Source organism: Pholcus phalangioides, unplaced genomic scaffold (assembly GCF_987345545.1).
Source record: "Pholcus phalangioides strain wild (caught in Gottingen) unplaced genomic scaffold, Ppha-v1.0 ptg000015l_1, whole genome shotgun sequence".
NCBI lineage: Eukaryota > Metazoa > Arthropoda > Arachnida > Araneae > Pholcidae > Pholcus > Pholcus phalangioides.
This window is the reverse complement of record NW_028301608.1, coordinates 112,213,973-112,234,631: the sequence shown is the minus strand read 5'-3', so window position 1 is coordinate 112,234,631 and position 20,659 is coordinate 112,213,973. Positions and strand designations below refer to the sequence as shown.

At 36.2% G+C, this 20,659-nt stretch overlaps 1 protein-coding gene across 1 annotated transcript in view; it reads right to left on the bottom strand.

The window, feature by feature from the left end:
* The window catches only part of LOC149077613 (protein Obscurin-like), a 218,920-nt gene that overhangs the window by 165,378 nt on the left and 32,883 nt on the right, over positions 1-20,659 (bottom strand). The window contains exon 9 of the mRNA XM_089245168.1: positions 7,695-7,788. Coding sequence (XP_089101294.1) covers positions 7,695-7,788 — 94 coding nt within the window. The remainder of the gene's footprint in view (positions 1-7,694; positions 7,789-20,659) is intronic.

Sequence of the window (20,659 nt, the reverse complement as noted above, 5' to 3'; positions counted from 1 at the left end):
GAAAAAAATTGACTGGAAAAAAACCCATTTCATAAACCGTAATCCTTGGTAACTATAAACAAATTTTTTCCCGTGTTTTGATATTGGCCGGTTACGGGCTTTGAAAGAGTCATAATACTACCCAAATGATAAAATAATTCGAATTCCAAACTTTGTTATTCAAAATGTGCTTTTTCCCAGTAACTCTCAGTAATCCAGCGATTTCGATAATCCGGCACACCCTGGTCTGATGTGTGCCGGATTATCGAGAGTCTCCTGTAATTTCAAAATACTGTTTATTTCACCAAGTTCAGAATTTCCTGAGCATTAATGAAACAAACGATGCATTTCTGTCACTTTCCCGTTATTTTTATTCATTTTTCAATTGGGTGAGTCAATTTCGTCAGTCGCTATAATTTCCAGTTGATTTCGACGATTTTTATGCTTCTATAGTAGTTTCAGACTTTAATAACAGATGGCAGTAAAAATATTCCCCAAAATGAGTTTTCATTTCTCAACTGGGCGCACAGATGGCGCCACGACATAATGGAATCTAAGAACAATTTTGTATTTGTAAGAGATTTGGTGAAAACCTCTCTCGGTCAAAATTTCTTCAACTCATTGCAAGAACAGGATAAGACTTACGGAAAGAAAAAAAGTTTAAAGAGGAGAAATTGATAAAAACACGAAAGAAAAACAAATTATATTGCTACTCTACATGCTAGATAACAATGTTTACAGAATGAATGTGAATCATAATCAAATACCTAAAAATGACATGTAGTAACACTACAAAAAAGATTGCATAAAACAAAATGAAATTTAAACATTAAATGAAATATTGTGAGAGCATGAACCATTTTTTATTAATGTTATGTGTTTGGAGTGATTTAATGTGCGGGCAATTTAGGATCTGGAGTTTGGTGGCCAGATGTCGCTGTTTTCCGCTATTTTTCCCGAAAAAGGCTTTAACACCGGAAACTGCAAAACACGTTCCAAATTTTTTTGCTTCTCGTCTTTTTTAGTTTCAAACTCAAGGTGGAGAGAGATTTGGTCTCTGAGAAAAAAATTTTAGATTATTTAACGAAATGCCTATAAAGGATTATAGCTCAAATTTTAAGCAGGAATGCGCCGATTTAGAAAATCGCTGAAAGAAATAAACACAGAATGAAGTTTTAAATGCTTAAATTATATATGTATATATATATATACAATTTGTAGGACGTACAGAAAATGCAGAGAATAATAAGTTGCAAATCTCGACTGGTCTTACGCTCTCATTTTGTGCGAAATACACACAAGGAATCGGTGGCGAATATAAATCAGAATTCACTGGGACTAACAAGAGAACAAAAAGAAGCAAAATAACTTATCCATTAGGAAACAGCAAATACATCAAAAACTAAGGTAAATTTGAGAAAGCTTCTTGTGAATATTCTCAAGAGAGATTTGATGTGTCAATTAATAATTTTTTCTGATTCATTCGTATCTAGCATAAGGAAGCAACGAAGAAAAAATTTAAGATTACCGCGCTAAACGTCGTCAATAACCCATATTTAGTTTTGACTATTTGAGCTATATCTATACATATAAAATTGATTTTCTCTGTGTCTGCGCGTGTATATGATCTCTATTACAAATCTACAATTTCAAATCGACCGTTGCCAAATTTTGCGCACTCGTTTATACTATACATTACTAACTCCACTTGAACGATAGGCTACTGTAAAAGTTCGTCAGAGCAGGGCAAATTGGGTTTTTGGGCCTAAACAATTACTTTCGGAATGTTTACTTTATTCACCGTAGTTCCCTAACAATGCGTCACGGGCATATTTATTCCTTTGCAATGGTTTGCCACTTCTTCAATGCTCCCAGTACGTTGAGAAAACCTGGGCAGCGCGCCGGTAATTATAGCTAGTTGTTAATAAATGATAGTTATGATCATAATATTATTATGATACACATTAACACTGTATATATTTGTGACCGTACGATTTTACAGCCAGGTCTCGACCAGAAATATTTTTCTATTCATTACAAACTTTTATAAATTTTTGTGTTTAAATTACGTTTTATGCTTATTTCAACTTTTAAAACTTCCTGTAATTCTCTTAATTGTAAATCCTTTATGAGTTTTTTTTGTATGCAGTAGTTTTATGCTATTATAGTTTTTTTTAATGCATCTCAGCAGTATTATAGCATGTTGCTGCTATTCAAATATCATATATGTGATGATGGGATAGCATGAAAAAAAATCCATACTATGGTTTTTTTGCAATTCTATTTAATAGCCATAATACAAACATATCATTTTTATATATTTCATATCCTGAAATAATCACATAATCTGTACCCTGCCACTAAAAAAGCATAATATTTATTATTCAAAACAGTTTTCGGGAATATGCAACGTATTTCAAGGAGTAAAGAGTTTTGACCACAAAGTGGTCAAAACCACCACTGTGGAACGGACGCTTGTTTGTCCTGGTTTTCGCTTGCGCAATGAAATAGAATTATTTTGACTATTTTTTCCAATTTAACTTTTTCAGCTACGTTAGATATTATGCTAGGAATTTTTATTTCACTGTTACATTTTTGCATACTACATTTGCTGATAACTCTTATTGATATACAAATATAATCAATAATACACTCATTGATTATATTGGCTATACTGATTGGCAGCAAGTTGCATCTAGAAATATGAATTCAGTTTTGGAGGAATTGCGGCAAGATTTCTTTGCAGGCAGAAATTTCGAAAACTTTGGCACTGAGATTATAGATGATACAGTAAAACCCGTCTTAACGGGCATCCCTCTTTTACGGACGGATTTTTTGTCCCGCATGTGTGCACAAAAGAGAGGTTTTACTGTGTTAAAGAAACTAGAATTTGCCCCGCTTTTGCTCCGATATAGGATATAAGCCTGTTATCTTGAGCGCAAAGCACTGCTGTGAAAATTTACACAAAAAATATTCGGAGTTCTTGGCACGAATTAATCAATTTTACATTGATTCCTATGAAATAACCATTTTGGTTTACCAACGGACTTCGGGAACGAATTACATGTAGCAAGTTCGTAAACCGAGGGTTGAAGCATAGACGTTATAATGTGAGACTAAGAGTACTTAAGCCCCCCCCCCCCACTAGTAATTTATTAGTTTAAATGGAACGCATCCTACCCTTCATGGCATACGCCCTTCAATTAGATATACACGGGACGTCTGACAATCATGGCTCCTATCCCGATGTTTTACTCGTTTTTTGGCCTCTGTGTAGAAGTAGCATGATAATATTTCCGTAAAACATTATTACTTTGCAATTTCACGCTGTGATGCCCGCCACATCAGAGTTTTAAAAATAATCCAGTTCTTAACAACGATTTCAGGGATTTCTCCCGGTTTTGCAGGCACCTAATTTGGTCACCCTAACCTGATGTGCTACTTTGTCCCAAAACGAAAAATGATTGAAACAGGGGTGCTATCATATAGCATTATCAGCATATTATGCTGATTGCTTCAGCTTCGCGTAGTAGCCGGCGATTCCACCAGGTCGTAGCACTAGTCAGGCATGTACACCTTCAATAGAGTTCTAATATTCGTCGTTAGGTTGCAGCAGTGTTTTTATCCTATTAAATACACGTGTTTCGTTGTTGTCAAACTTTTCTTTGTGCAAAGAATCCAGTACATATTTTACAGCGTGCTGAACTCTCGTTCTGAGGATCCAGGTTCAAACCCCGTTGACAGCACAGTGGTGGTCGGCTGAAGTTGGTTTTCTGAGATTTCCCAGCTTCAGGGTGTGAATGCGAGCCGGTCTCTCGTTTGAAAAAGTCTCTCCGCAGACAGCAGACAGACCTACAACACGATACTGGCATAACATGAAAATGCAAGCGTTTCCATCTTTACTTCAGAAAATGGAAGACAGATGTCAACACAAAACAAGCGGAACTCGACAACATAAATATGTTAGGGCCACATACACTGAGAACACTCATCGCGGCATGTGTCGATTCGTTTGAAAGTCCGTAAAGGAATGTATACGAGGTGCATCTATGGTTAAGTAGTAGTAGCACATGTTTTATCTTAGGTAAGCACCAAATTTTAAAGCCGATATAATCCTGACAAAAAATACATAAAATGATTTTATTGAACTGTCAAAGTTTTTTTGATAAAATGCACGGATAATAAAAAACAGTATTAGTAACTGAAAAACTGGTTACTTTGTCCCAAATAAGTGGGGCAAAGTAGCGGAAAACGCTCGAGTCAACACCTTGAACTTGTAGTGGTGAAACTGAGAACAAGTCTGATGGGGAAAACGAGCCATTGGAATCAATTCCACCAAAAACTGGAAACACAATCACTTTGGAAGAAGGAAATATTGTAGTAGTTGCTTTGGAAGGAAAAATACTTTTCGGGAATGGTTATGAGTGTAGAGCAGAAACAGTCAGTCTTGTGGATTGCATGGAGCCCACAAAAAAGGCTAGGAAGTGGCCAACAGAAAAAAGACACCTTTTGCCTACCTACAAATGATATAATATGAATCCTCCAAAATTATTGGAAAAAGGGACTTTTTCCTGCTAATATTGTTTTGCCAAGAATTGACAGTTGTTTTTGAACGTACAGTAGCACTCAAAAGTCTTTTGACAACCATAAATGTGTCTGCAAGATTTGTATTTTAATTTTTTAAATTAAATGTATCTTATGAAACAAAGCACTGAGTCTCATTACAAACTGTTAGGAACGAAAAATTGCGTACTTAAACTTTTTAAATTGAAAAAAATACTAATTTACTTTTCTTTGTTGGTTCAAAAGTCTTTTGACACAAACAAACAAGAAAGCAAACAAGTAGTAAATAATCAAATCAGCCATGTATTGTGCACCATAACAAAGTAGAATAAGTAAACATTTTGTTGAAAGCAGTTTACATTTAAAATTACTTGAAATGTTTTGATATGGACTCAAAGTTTTTCTCATGTGGTCAGTGGGTATTTTTTCCATTATTTTTTCACACAATTATAAAAAAAAAACTCGAATTTACATAATTTCTAGCTCCGACTCGTCTGTCGAACTCAATCCATAAATGCTTGATGGTATTTAAGTTAGGGCTCTGCCTCACCACCCATCAAATTGTAATTTTGTTACCTTTCAAGTGAAGCCTAACAACTTTTGAACTATATTTACATTAATTGTCGTGTTGGAATATCGGTGAGAGTGTGATGTGTCACGTCTTAAAAGTTGACGTGGTTAATGGATGAGTTTTTTTGACGAAGCATATCCCTTTGTTTTTTTTTTCAGAAGGCTGAAGAGAACCGACACTCTTAGCAGTGAAGTGGCTGAGCATTTGGTAATTAGTTTGTTTTGATTATTTATTGTATAAATGCCGCTAAAAGCATGTGGATAAACATCATGATGAGAATAGGACAGCCAATAAGCATTTTTTATTATATTTTATCATGTATCTATAGTAACATTTTAGTTTTTATAATTGCATTTCTAATTGGGTTGCTGTATTTTAGAAATACGTATATGATATCCATATTTGTTATAGGCATCTTTTTTTTTCCCAGCCTCCTCTTTGGGCATTTTGCCTGTTGTGGCCTTGTATAATGGAACTACAATTAAAAGCAACGCCATCTGGAAGCGAAAATGCGGATATATCTGCATAATTATGAAAATTAGTGTTACAACATGAAAAAAATGAAAATCACTGGAAACATCATCTGCCCATAAAACAGTATATTTTACTAGTTTATTGATGGATCAAAATCGAACACATAAGAGAAAACTATTCAAACGGCTAATATAAGAATGGCTCTTTGACATTCTTAGAAAAAAAGGTTTCTTGAGGATACTGTGTGTCTGTGTGTGTGAAAAAAATAAATGACATACAGTAGAAATAAATTATCAGAAAGTTATGACAAGCAAAAAATGGTGAGGAAAGTTAATACACCGATTATTCACCATACAGTAAAACAAGATTAGCAACTGAAGGTGCAGTTCTATGTATAATCTAGAAATGTTAGAGTAAATGAGAAATTGTACCATGAAGATTAACCCTCTATGGTCCAGCGTATATTTGAATACACACGTACGTGACAAATACATGGAAAAAAACACATTATACTAATTACTTTTCTAAATTTTTTCGGAATTTTGGAAAGTGTGATCTTTCAGTGTCATTTTAATGCACAATACGTCTATATAAGTACGCGTATTGAATAGATCGACAAAAAAAATTTTGATATTATGTTGAAATTGATATGTTAAAAGCAACGCATGGGAGAGAACCAACTGAAATTTTCAATGTCTGTTATAAAAGACATGATATAATAAAATTTCATTAAATAAAAATTTTTAAAAGAGAAATTCAAGAAGTAACGCTGAAGGAAATTGACATGGGGTTTCCATTTTATATCCTGTTTAATACACGGGCCAAGTTCTCATGATCAAATAATGAAATTTCCACATGAAGATTATACGACGAAATTTTTTCTTGATGTAGAGAAATTCAAATGCGTGAATCAAGAAATCCTAGTTAGTTGGTGGATTCGTACAGAATTTTATCTCGAATATTGGTGAAATTTTCGAAAAGGAAGTGAAAATCAAGGAACGCAATGTATAAAATTAAGAACTGGGTTTTACCGAATTTCTTTTATAGTTAGATTACAAAATAAAAATTGTAAATTGATCGTCAAGCAGTTATCATTAGAAATGTATGAAGATAATTTTACAAAATTCCTCCATTCTAAATATGAATCTACTTAAGATATCCGACTACCTTTCTTGTCACTTTTCTTTAAAATGGTTCTGGAGTGAACTTTAAATACATTTTTTGATAGAAAGTGCCTCTAAATGGTGAAAACAGTGACAGATTTTGGTCTATCTATTATATTTTCTATGAAAAAGTCGTTTTTATGTCAAATTTTAGGCAAACTTCATGTGATATTCGAAACACGATTGCAAAAAATTTTATAAATGAAATGCTTTGTGATTTTCACAGTGCATTTAGCTAATAATGTTGCAGATTATGAACCAAAATTTAAAGGATTGCATAATATGTTCATAAGTTACACCAAAATATGTTTAAGTACGTGTGAATTTTTTTGAAATTTCATTCTACATTTTGTCTATAAAACACTGTAATTCAAAAAATATATGTGATAGACCTTAGATTTTGGTTCATAACCTCAACAATATATAGCAAAATATCACACTAAATTTCGTAAAGATGCAATGAATCAATTTTTACAAATCATGTCACAACGTCAAGTAAAATGTCAAAAATAGCATTCTTCGTAAAACCCGTTTAAAGTGTTTATTCGCTTATTACTTGTATGTAAAAACGCAACACTAAAGTGAACGTAACTTTGATTCTAAGCATCATAAACAAAAAGGCCCGTTTTGGAATTAAAACAAATAGGGAATTTGGAATTAAAAAACATATGAATTATATTTATGAAAAATACAAAAAATGAAAATCTATATTTTCTTCCAAAATGACGTTTTTAACGTAGTCGGATACCTTAAAATAATCAAAAGGATGTGGTATTTCTGGTGAAGATATTGTTATTTGTCTCTGCATTGATTGTGATCAAGACATCTAGAATGGTATATGTGCAATTTTATAATGCAACTGAAATTATTTTTTCTGGTTCGAGTTTTGCAGATTCAGTGATAAATTTAAAAAAAAAAGAAGAAAAGAAGCGTGGTAAACTTACCAGAGGTATACCTCAGTGACGTGGACCTGAACGCAGACCGAGTTGATGAAAACATATCACTTTCGTTGTAGCCAGCTTCTAAAATGCCGACTTCCTAAGGTATAAAAGCAGCAAATATAATGAATGACTTATCATTCTCATACAGCAAATATAATGAATGACTAATCATTCTCATACAGCAAATATAATGAATGACTAATCATTCTCATACAGCAAATATAATGAATGACTAATCATTCTCATACAGCAAATATAATGAATGACTAATCTTTCTCATACAGCAAATATAATGAATGACTAATCATTCTCATAATTATATACACAATGAATAAATAATTCTTCTTATTAAATGGAATTTGAAAGAAGACTACAGGATCTAAGAATATTAAGATAGAGATTGGTTATTTTTCACTTTATGATAATAATCAATCTATAGCTATTTTTTGTATTTTTAGATGAGAAATTATTTTCCAATGCTTAATTTTTTTTTTCACCAATCTATTTCAATTGAAAAATAGTTATAACATACTATTTCATAACATAACATACACTGAAAAATGAAAAAAAAAAAGAATATTTTTAATTTTTACAGCCGAAAGAATAAAATTCGATTGATGTAATGGGCAATTTTCATGGTTGTGATTGAAAGTTATTTACAAACTAGTGTAATTGAAAGAGTCTTGTTTACTGCTCGTCTGATGAAGCTGGCGTCTTTTATCAATGAATTTTTGAAACAAAAGATTTTAGATTCAATCATTGTAGTGATTGCTTCTCTAAGGCTTGGCGTACATTGATATAATATAACACATAGCTATAAAATAGCTAGCATATAGTTATCGTATGTTTATGTTGGAATTTATAGTTATTTTGCTGATGTACAGAAATTTTTTTTGGAGGATTCTGAACTATTTTCCCCATGCATAGCTTCGAAAAATATCTCGTTGCTAGTCATGTACGCCATCTACACAAAACATTCATTGACTAGATTTTTAGGGGTGGCGTTTGTTGTGCATTCTATTGAATATCGATGGCTAAGAATAAAATGAAATACCATCTCAGCCACCTTAAACTTACATTACGTTTCCCGCATTCCTAATAAGTAATTTTCATGTGATTTGTCACGATTGCCATTTTTCCAATACCAACAAAAACAGGGTAAGATATCATTCAATTTCGATTAAAACGAGAAATTATAGTCATAAATGATGATGAAGGTAACATATATGCCAGTTGTTTGTCTAAGCCAGCGGACATCAACCTTTGGAAGGCCGCAGCGCGATTGAATTCTTTTATGGAATTTAAAGGATGGTTCTACAAACGACTAAATGGGAGATAAATGGATAAAAATGAACAGGTGAACTCCTAACTAATGAATTCATAATACAAAATTTCTAACCGAAAATTGACTAACTACTATTTCTATTTTCGCTATCATAAGAAAAAAAATGAGATAAAACACGTAAAAAAAACCCCGATTAATAATAACCTACCATGACAGACCAGAATCAGAAGTTTAACCACATGCCCAGCTTAAGGTCGATTGTGGGATTACGAACGGGACCAGGTAGGTCTATGAAACTGCCATGCAATGCAAACAACGCAATTAAAATATTGAGAGGAGGCCAAGAGATGATTTTTTGTAGTACATTATTTAGTATCATCTATATAAGACAGATGGCAGCACTAGCAAGGAATAAATACCAACGCCCGAGTGGTGTCGTGTGGTGGTAAGATGCTCGTCTACCAACGTGAAGGTTGCAGTTGCGGTCCCGGGTTCGAATACGAGAAAGGATATAGTTAAGATATTTTCCCTAACGAGCTTGAGGAGACCACCGATAGACAGCGACTTCATTTTTTAACCCATCTCATTAATGCCAGTAAATTTCAATATAGTGATATGGCCAGAGTTGGTATTTGGTGAAGTAGCAAGGATTAAATCAAGCACAACTCTGATAATACGTTGTGAATCACACGTACACTCAGAACACACCGGCATATACCGATTCGTTAGAAATCCTGTAGAGGAATGTACGAGGTGCTTGTACGATTAAATTGCATTTGTAGTATTACGTATTTAGTACCATAAATGTTTCGTAGATGACGCTACAAAAAAAAGACTACTAAAAAATTTTGTTTCTAGAATATGTATTGTTTTGTGAAACCATTTTACTAAATCACCATATTCAATAGGGATTCCGCTTATAACGCTCTTTAATAACAATCATGGAAAAACGTTTTAAGCAGAAAAACGATTTAAACGGGAAGTCTCGATAAGTATTGGTGGGAGTTGGAACTCTGCGAGAAAATTAGTCGTAGTAAGCGAGGGGGGGGGGGAAACGTTCTAAGTGGGAACTTTTAAGTGGGATAGACTATAATTGATTCGATTGAAAACTAAGCTAGAGAATGTTGTTGTTGACGAGAATAGGGAATTCGTGCATTAAGAAATTTTACGGCCAGAATTCAAAGGATTCGCAAGGAGGGTAAAAATTTTGAACATAAAGCTGAGACGTCACTTTATTTTTGACGAAATTCAACAGCTTGCTTCGTGAAAAATAGAATAAAAAACCATTAATTTTCTTTTCTTTTCTTAAGAACTTCCGTAATCGTGCTTCCCTTTTTAGCTGACAACGGAAAAGAAAGAAGAAAAAGTGAATCTTTTTTTTTTTCTCTCTTTCTGTGCGATCTTCTTATTCCAACACAACCTAATCCCATACAGCAATAACTGCCAAATGGGTTTCCTTTGGCTGTCTTTCAATAAAACTTCTCTTCAGAGCATGTGTGTTTCGTTTTTTATACGCTGCCAGCGGCTTTTTCGGCAGTCACGTGCTTCTTTCATTATCATATATACAGGGTGAGCCGAGGAAAAGAAGGAAAACTGCAAGGTTTTCATAACATGTCAAAACTGCATTAATTTTACTGGCGTTAAAGTAAAATAGTATCTTAGAACTTCATTCACGTGTTTATACGTCGTTTCCAGTGTTAGACTCATGTAATTGAGAGAAATACGATAAGTACAAAAGCGTTTTTAAATAATAAAAGTTGAAATAAAGAGTAGAACGATTTGTAGGTGAAAGGAAGAAACTGACCAATGTAAGAAGTATCAACTCAATAATTGTGACCATGAATTGTCTCCGCAGATTGTAATCAGAGCTACAACATGTAAAAATTCCCGCATAATACGAACAAGCAAATGTACCCTGCCGTGTGTTGCTTCTGAATTCGAAAGGAAAATAGCAGCACTTCTTATACAAATACAAGGCCCAAACAGGCAAAATCACCGACGAAGTGGCTGAGAAAAAGATGCCCGTAACAAATATGAATGTTATGTAATGCAGCAACCCAACCAGCTGCAAAGTACAGCAACCAAATTAAAAATGCAATTATAGGAAATAAAAACTATAATATATATATATATACATATGAAATATAATAGAATGCCCATAAAAAAGATTATGGCTGCCTTATCTAAGTATGGCTTCTCGATTTATACCCCTATCATGTTTATCGTATTTCTTTTTAAACGTGTCAGTTATAACGACAGCCGCCTGTCAGTCGAGTGGTTAGGGAACTAGCTTCTCACTGTGCAGGTCTGGGTTCGAATCCCGGTTCAGGCATGTATGTCTACTATTACCAACAAATTCTCTGGACGGATCATTCTGATTCCTTAGGAATACGCGAAGACCACGTTATTTAAAAATCTAAAAAAAAATTAATTAATTAATTTACTACCAACCGGGATAAGCTATGCCATTTATTCACACCCCTAACTACAGAAAAACTCCCTGCGATTCCACAACCTTGAGTTGACCCTCATCAATCGATACTGGTGATCTCCTTGTCAAAGCAGTTGATTGGCGTCGTATCAATGGCCCATCCTACTCCGGTTCAAATTTATCAATAACTGACTGAGGGCCTCGCTGAGTTAAGTTCAACTGATAGCCCCTTTACGACTTGGTAGGCTAGCTAAAGTATACGACACCAAATTAAAATTTATATTATATGATAATACTTACGCTTTTTATATATCAACTGACTATAAATTCATCAATAACCCATTTTTTAAATAAAAATTCAATACATTTATTTTAAAATTTCTTTAAAATAATATTTGATGATGATTTTTTTTCACAATTAAATTTTTGTTTAAAAAAAATCGATAAAAGTTCTTCTAATCTCCGTTTCTACCTCAAGATGGCAGAAACACAAATTGATTCGTAAAGTGTGAGAGTGGAAAGCAATGGAGGGAGTGTCGTCGCTGTGGACGTTGTATGAGAGGATTAAGGCTGAAACTCCGGAAGCAGAATTATGAGAAAAAAACAAGAAATAAGACAACCTGAGGATTTTTCGATTCCTTATAGTCCATTCAAGGTGTCCATGCTTTTACTGTGCGCATTTCACCAAAGTAAATACAAATACAAGGCCACAACAGGAAAAATGCCCAACGAGGTGTTCTTTAGGAGACGTCGCTTGAGAGCGTGGGAATTTTATGATTTTTTTATTTTAATTTGAGAGCTTTATTTTTTTTTCCCATTCCAATAAATTCCAATATTCATAAGTAATACATAACAGTCACTTCACAATACCACAACCTAGAATTGTCCCTTATCAATCGATACTGGTGTTCCCCTTTATATCCCACAAGGGACAGAGCGGGGGGCCATGTTTGTTGTTTGCATAACTCAAGCCCCGTGTGCCAACGAGGGCATGCATAGATCATCTCTGCACCCCTTCAACCAAGTCTATGTCCCGCTGTAAGTATGGTCTCCAAAACCTTACAGCATAGTCCAGTCCAGGACGAACTAAGCCTCGGGGAACGCGAAGAGACCTTCTTAAGAATCAAACAGATCATTCTATTCGTTTTTTTGACCACCGCTGAATATTCAGAAATCCTAAGCCGCTCGTCAATAAGAATTCCCAAATCGGTGACCCTATTTGCATCCGGGATAGTGACACCATTTAACTCGTAAGTGAAACGTGGATCGTTTAAACCAAAATGAGCGATCATGCACTTGTAAACGCTAAACGGCATGCTCCATTCATTTGCCCATGCTGCAATCCGGTTTAAGTTGGTCTGGAGTAACTCCCTACCGCTTTGTTGTTTTCGCGATTACCCCCATTAGCTTCTCGTCATCTGCGGCGGATTTGCTAACAATCCCATCAACACAATCCCTCCTTGAACCCATTATATGTATTTTTGAGAAACAAACTTTACGTTAGGTTAGGGTTTTCAACTTGTGTGAGTAGGTCTGCCGCGAAATTTTTCAAAGCCAATTGGCAAAACTATTTTCTAAAGTCTAAAGCATAGTTTCCCAAACTTTCTGTTCCATCGCCCCCTATTTCAAAATGTTTTTCTTCTCATCGCCCTCCAACTCAATTCACCCCATAGGATCCTGTACTAAACCCTAAGCAGATACCAGCAAACGAGAGACAGGGGTTCGGATCCCCGTGAGGGCAGAGATGAATTTTCCTTTCCTGAAAAAATCGATATCTCCTTACTTAACTAGTTTCCTGTATCTGTCGTATTAACAAGGGAGAGTGACGTCTTTCCTCATAAACTCTAAGCTTCTACCACCGTCCTGGACATTTAAATCGCCCCCAGGGGGCGATATTGCCGACTCTGGGAAAACACTGGTCCAAAACATTATGAGTGCATAGACCAAAAATAAGACCTAATCACATAATCTAAAAATTATGGCACGAGACCTTTATGTAATAATCTGGCCGTATTTAAACGACTTTCTCTCAGTAATAATTTTATCCAGTACACAGAATAAAATATTCAACAAAGTGAATTATTGTATCAAATTAAGATTTTTACAAGAAATTTTAATTATATTTTAATTACAATTAAGGAACATTTGTTTGTATTTGTTAATAATTAAATCACTGAAGTTTTACTTTAAAAAAAAATCTTTACTCAAGTATTCCGAGGAAGTTCAACTGTACGTTCGCGTGCCGTGAGACAAAAAAGGTTGAAAAACGCTGCGTTAGGTACACACAGAGCCGTACCTAGAAGGGGCGGGGGGGGGGGCTGTCCCGGGTGACAATTTTAGGCGAGAACAATAAATACCGTTATAAAATTATCGAATTTGAAAGTTATGGGGGCGGCAAAAATCCTAATTACTGCCCAGTCACTTAAATCCTAGTTACTGGATACGCAACGTATACTAGGCGCATGCACAAATTCGTTTGAAATTACTATAAAGTAATGGTACATATATGAGGTTTGGTATAGCGTGAGCTAAATTGTAGGGAGAATCTAATCTGCACAATCTAAATCGGATTGGAACTGTCAGTGACAGCGTTAATGTTTCAAAGGATGTTTTTGCCAAGAAAAATTGCTAAAACATTGCAACATTTTTCGAAAGTCTTAGGTACACAGAAAGATTTCGTACACGCAGTCGATTTCCATTTATTTTGGAAATCGATTTTATTTATTTTGTGGGGGAGGAGAATCGGCGTCTATCATTTCAAAATATACAGGAATGCTGAGAGTGCAAGAAATTTTGAACGTACAACTAAATGTAAATTGACGTAAAAAGTTATTAAACTTCAGCACTGAAGGTAATTTTTAAACTAATGCGAGATGTGATTTCCAAATCTAATGAAAACTTCACAATTGATGAATCGAAAATAATTGTAGAAATAATTCCTGCACGAATCGAAATTCACAATTAATGAAAGAAATAACTCGAGAATTGATGGAAATTCAGAATTTTAGAATATACTGATGAAAATTCAGGACCGATGATAAAAATAATTTCAGAATCAATAAGAGAAATAATTCCAGGAATGGTAAAAATTCAAAATTAACGGGGAGAAAAATTCATAACGGATGAAAATGAAGAATTATTGAAATTAACGGTTCCATCATTCTTGAAATTCTGAACAAAATGAAAATAATCCAGAATTGATGAAATTTAGAAATAATGCAATAAGTGATTTAAAATTGGTGGGAGCTTCCAGTAATTTACCATCAATGCGGGGTCTAACAGAGTGCGGGGTCCGGTGAGACCGCACCTGTCGCACACCTCTAAGGGCGGCTCTGATTTGATGAATTTTACATCTCAGTGGTTCCCAAACAATTTTTTTTTTGTCCATTTAGAGCATCAAACCCTCTCCGAAATTCACCGACTAAAAATCACCGCTTGGAAAATGCACCGAAAACAGTTCGTCACCAGTGAGTGAGTGAAGCAGTAACCGAATGAATGACCAAGTTAGTAAGCGAATGAGTGTGGGACCGCATGAGGGACTCAGTCACTCATTCACCTACCATTCGCTCATTTTATCACCTGCTCACTCACTAATTCATCTGCTCGCTTAATAACTCGGTGACGCATTTACTCATCTGTTCACTCACTGACTCCCTCGGCTACGTGCTCATTCGCTCAGTCATTCGCTCACCTGCTCGATCTACCACACATTTGTTAACCTGGAGAACTGGAGAAACCGCGAGACACCCAGTCTCTGTCGTTAACCTGATGAATCATCAACTCCCCTGACCCCTTGCTCACTACTTTACTGCACGCCAACTCTAGTCATATATCACCATACGGTAATTTCCAACCAGTGGGTTGGTGCAAAATGAAGGTGTCATTTATCAGCGGTCGTCCCGGGCCCGGTGGATAAAGAAACTGTTTCTGACATCCTATGTTCGGATTCAAACCCGTGGACTTTCATAGTGGAAGACGAGCATCATACCACTGGTGGACCCACTTGCACACTGGCTCACTAACCTATTCATCCACTCACTCCCTATATTACTTTGTCGATGGATTGTCAGTGAATTTTCTTAGCGGTAAACCGTCAGGTCGGTGAATGTTTCCAGTGGTAAATTTTCCCTTCGGTAAATTGTGCGGCGGTGAATTTTCCACACACGAGTGTCCTTCGTGAGACTTCTGTGAGCGGGGAAGGGGTATCGTGGGCTTGGATGAGAGAACAATTAACTCATTTTTTTCATATTGCTATATCATCATCAACCATTTTCAATCCACTGATGGATGAAGGTCTGCTCTAATTGTTTCTAATTTACTCTGTCTCATGCTTTAGACATCCAGTTGACTCCAGCTACTTTTCCGATCTCGTCGATCATCTTGCGTGGGGGCGCCTTCTCGGACGTTTACCAACCCAGAATACTTGTGGTCCATCTGTTGTCCTGTCGTCTTGTAATACGTCCAGCTTACTTCCATTTTAAATGTTTAATTCATCCATGCTATCCTTTAGCTTTGTGTGGCTTCTTATTCGAGTGATTCGTTTTCTGTCTCTCCTTGTGATGCCTAGCATACATCTTCCACCATGCCCCTTTGTGTTGTCTGTAGCCTTTTTACTTTTTATCGTCTTGCTTATGGGTGTCCATGTTTCAGCTCCGTATGTCAGCGCTGGTAGCACACGCCGGTTAAACACTTTTCAGGTGCAATACCATGTGGCTCTTCAGAATTAAGCAGTTATTGCTATATACAGAATATTATTTTGTGAAGGAGTATATATGGATTTTGTTTTTCTTCACTTCATTTATTTTGTCGGAAATTGTCCACGGAACACAAAACATTAAGAACCCTTAGACAAAACCTTTTCGAAGAAAACACTGAGAGAAAAATGTCGCGTCAAGAAATTGTTTAAAAAATACAAATTTAAAAGAATATGAAAATGGTGGAAGTTCTGAAAAATTCCGTGATCGCAACCCTTTATAGGAAAAACTCATTCTCAAATTGCCTCGCTTAAAAATCAAATCGCCCCGATTTGGGGCGTGTCCTCACGTTGGGAATCACGGTTATATCTTGTGCTTTTCGCTGCAGTTGTAGCGTAGACTGAAAAAAAGGTCTACCTTGTTTTCGAAAAATATACGCTTCTCTACAAAGTGAGAAATAAAAAAGATTATAATATGTTTTTTTGGGATTTCGCCAAACGCTTAAAACTGTAAACGCTTCTTTTTCTGTTCAACATTCAAGCAATCAACAGACAGTTCATTCCCTCTTCACAAACCACAGAAGAAAAAACACCAACCGCAACAGTACAAAGGGGGAGAAAAAAAAATATTCCCGACACATGAATCCTATTGTTCAAAAGGTCTGAGAGTGTATTTTTTCGAGGCCGCAGCCTTGAAGATCTACAACAACATGCTGGATGCTGAGTCGACCATGTCTATCAATCTGCAGAATTTTAATAAGGCTGTTGTTCACTCAGTAAAGTTCATACGATTAACGTGGGGTATAGCCGTTATGTTTAAATCGGTTTTGCTAACAACTTTGGATAAGCCATAAAAATATGGGAAAAATATTCCTAAAGCCCCCCCCCCCCATATCCAACAGCAGAGACACTAGGTTGGGAATGTTAGCTGCCCCCATGCCAGAATTTTCACGGGACCCTAAATAGTGAATGTATGTTGTTAAAAAACCAAATAATTGCGAGAATCGACCCGGGCCCTAGATTAGAGGGTCACTCTGTCAGGCCCCCGCCCTTGGCTGAACATGGCATAAATTTTGAGAGTAGGCAAGAACAATTGAGTCATGTTAGAGGTATGAATATGGTGCTAGAGACATGCAATGTTAGTTTGTTTCATGGTATGGTCGTTTACCGACCAATTTCGACTTGTCACGCGTAAATTCACCCACACGAAAATTCTAATGCGTAAAAAATTATACGTTTTTGCCAATTCTCACTTGTAGTTTGAAATGTAGATGGCGGCAATGAACGCATAACACTCATGACCTTAGACACAGTGTTTGCAAATACGCATCCCGATGCGAGATGCGTGATTCAGGCATTAAAATTGAATTTTACTCCCCAAATTTCATCGAAGAGTCAAAATTCTTCTTCAAATTTTTGGTAATTTTTTTGAATAGGGTAATTTCTCTGTTTTTTCATTAAAAAAATCCCCCCGTTTTTACTAAATCACCGCCTAAATTTTTAGAGAGAAGAGTGAAATTACTCTTTAAATGATTTTTTTCAGATAATACTGATTAGGCATATAGTTATATTGTCAGGGGATAATATGAAGATATTTCTGGCATGTTCTGCTATTCACTAAAGGTTCTTGACTTTTTGTGTTCCATTAACTGTCGGTAGGCTACCAATAAAATGAAATTCACGGACCTCTTTGCAAAATAGCATCAAGTATACAGCAATGTAACACAAATGAGTTAATTTTTTTCTCATCCGAATTTACGGAGCCCCCCCCCCCTCTCCGCTCCCACAACCTGAAATCTTTCCCAAAGACCTCCCAGGAAGTCTTTGGACACCTGCACTTGAGGTTTTCTGAAGGATCCACATTGTAGTAAAAATACTTGCCTCTGTGTAGTCGTGTGAACATAGTGATGGTTTCTCGTCGCAATGTCCCAGGTTCGATAACCGCTGGCGGCATAGGATGGTGGGCAAAAGTTTATTTTCCGCGGTTTTCCACTTATGCGGAGGGAATGCGAATCAGTCTGTTGTTAGAAAAGAAAATCCACACAACGAATAACAGATCTTACAATATTATAATATCACTCATATGAATATTTTCATCATTGTGGGTTTCATGTCTGTAAAACAGATGCACCTGAATCACATATATGCATGTGAATACACTGGTTAGGTTCCGCGATAACTAATTCCCTACCTAGTCGCTTAATCAAATATGAAATAATGTTAAATTGCGTGTCTGATAAACACACCAGGGCTGTGTAGGCTGTCGTTATTAAAGTATATACAGGGTGCATAGGTAACAGCACGAATGGCATTTCACTGGCGCACCGTGGATCCTAGAGGCATACTTCCAATTCGAAAAGAGTATCCGATAACATAACGTGTAGTACAAAAGCCTCCTGTATACCATAGATACTAGTAGCATCTAAGAAGCTTTGGTAGTACTCAGATACGTCATTCATATTGTAAGGGTTATATAGTTATCAAAATAAAAAAAAAATTAACTTCCTTATACGAACACACTGTCTTTAAAACCCCAGTTGGAAAGTTGTTGCCCTGTCTCTTCTGGGGCAAAAAACCACGTTTTTCAGTGCAATATTCGCTGAAATATTCGAAATCAAAAAAACTGATGGAAGTTGGGGAAAAATCACACACATTTTAAATGCCGGTGAATCGTTTTGCCTGCCTTTTATATAATGCTGCTTTTTTCCCAACTTTCCTTGCTTGAACATACATTGAGCATTGTTTGAATTAGAACCACGTACGACGTGTACGACAAGAAATTGATGAGATAAATGCCGAATTAGGACTTACAGGACACCCTGTACAAAGGGAAATCACCACGATCACGCAGAAAGCAACGATGAAGATACAGATTATTCAATTTCTGGATCAAGTCCGATAAGCCGACACACAAAATCCCCCCCCTCCCTCCCCGTTAGACTGCTTTTACTTTTTGCATTCATGTGTGCAATCGATACCAGACTTTACTTACGTCCCGTGAATTCATCTACCAAAGCAACAACCACTCCCGTGACCACCCGAAGGATGCAAGTGGGTGTTGTTTCGCAACAGCATCTGTTCGAAAAGAGGATGTTCCGAAATAGATCCAAAATAGTGTCTCGCTGAGAGCAGAAAGGGGTGAACCACAATGAAGGGCAGCCATTGAGTACGTTAAGAAACAATCTTTAAGACAGAATGCTTTTCTTCTCGAGCATCTCATTCTTTCATCACGAAACTATCATCGTCTCGGACCTGTTCTTTTTCCACCGCCGATAAGATAAACAGACACAAGCATGTACTAGACCTACATTAATCTTACCTGCGTATTTCAGAGAGAGAATTCTACTCGCCAATGTTCATTGGGGTGACTTCGAAACCCCCTGTTTAGTCATGATACACTCACATTCCAGACAGAATCCGTATATACATGATGTCCAAATGTTCTTCTGTTCTGAGCTGTCGACAGCTTTAAGTATACCACATCAGAAAATGATGAAACTTCGGGAACTTCTGAATGGATGAGGGGAAAAATTTCCGAAAAACGCTTCAGACATCAAAAATTTCTGCATAGGTTTTAGTGCGGAATCAACATGCTCGTAAAATACTTTGACCAGCAAAGCGCGTTCTTGTGAAATCAACGCCGTACTGTTTGGTGTAGAAATAAGAATGGAGATCGTTCTGCTGGAGATGTTTAGAGTCCTTGCTATAAAGCTTAAGCAGATTTAGTCACGTGTTTGCAAGAAATTAGCTCTATAATTTGCATAGGAAACATCCACTAATGATGAACATCGGAACTGAATTTTACTGCGCTCAATATTTTTCCGAAGACGTTTCAGTTTCGTGAATACTTTCTGATATGACGCGCTTTGACAGATATATCATGTTCCCGAGTCCAGTTCACGGTTTACAGTCCAAAAATTGAGTTCAGGATTGCCCAGGTAGGCCAGTCAGCTGTTAAAACAATGTCCTGTATGTTCTTGGCTTTACGTGCATCGCTGCAGGAAACTTCATGTTAGGTTTACATAGCTTAAAGTTTTCACTATACAGGGTGTCCTATTAGTTCTACTTCATCAACCGTATGTCGTGGAGGTATAGGTTCAATTTAAAAAATGCTCAAAATGTGTTCAGAAATCACTCTATACCGGCCTTACGAGTGGAAGTACAGTGTGTCACAAAATAATCTGAATTTTATTCGGTTTCTCTGTCTCTCTCTCTTGAGGCCAACAAAAAATAAATAAACAAATAAAAATAAATCCATGTTTCTAAGTGCAATATTGGCTGAGATATTTGAATTCAAAATCAGAGAAGGGGGAATGAAGGCCGAATTAGGACTTAAAGGACACACTGTATATCCTAGCACAATGTCTACAGTTTTCTGGCGGGTGTTTTAATCAGTTTCACTCTGGAGTGTAGCTTTACTTGGTTGTCGTAAGATGCGCTCACCAAATCATGACTGAAGTATGACGATGACTCCTACTGATTTTGGGTTTTTCAGTTTTTTCCGACTCCCCTTAACCGTCAGCTGCTTACATTCAGTCGTTCTAGCAGATAAAGAAAAA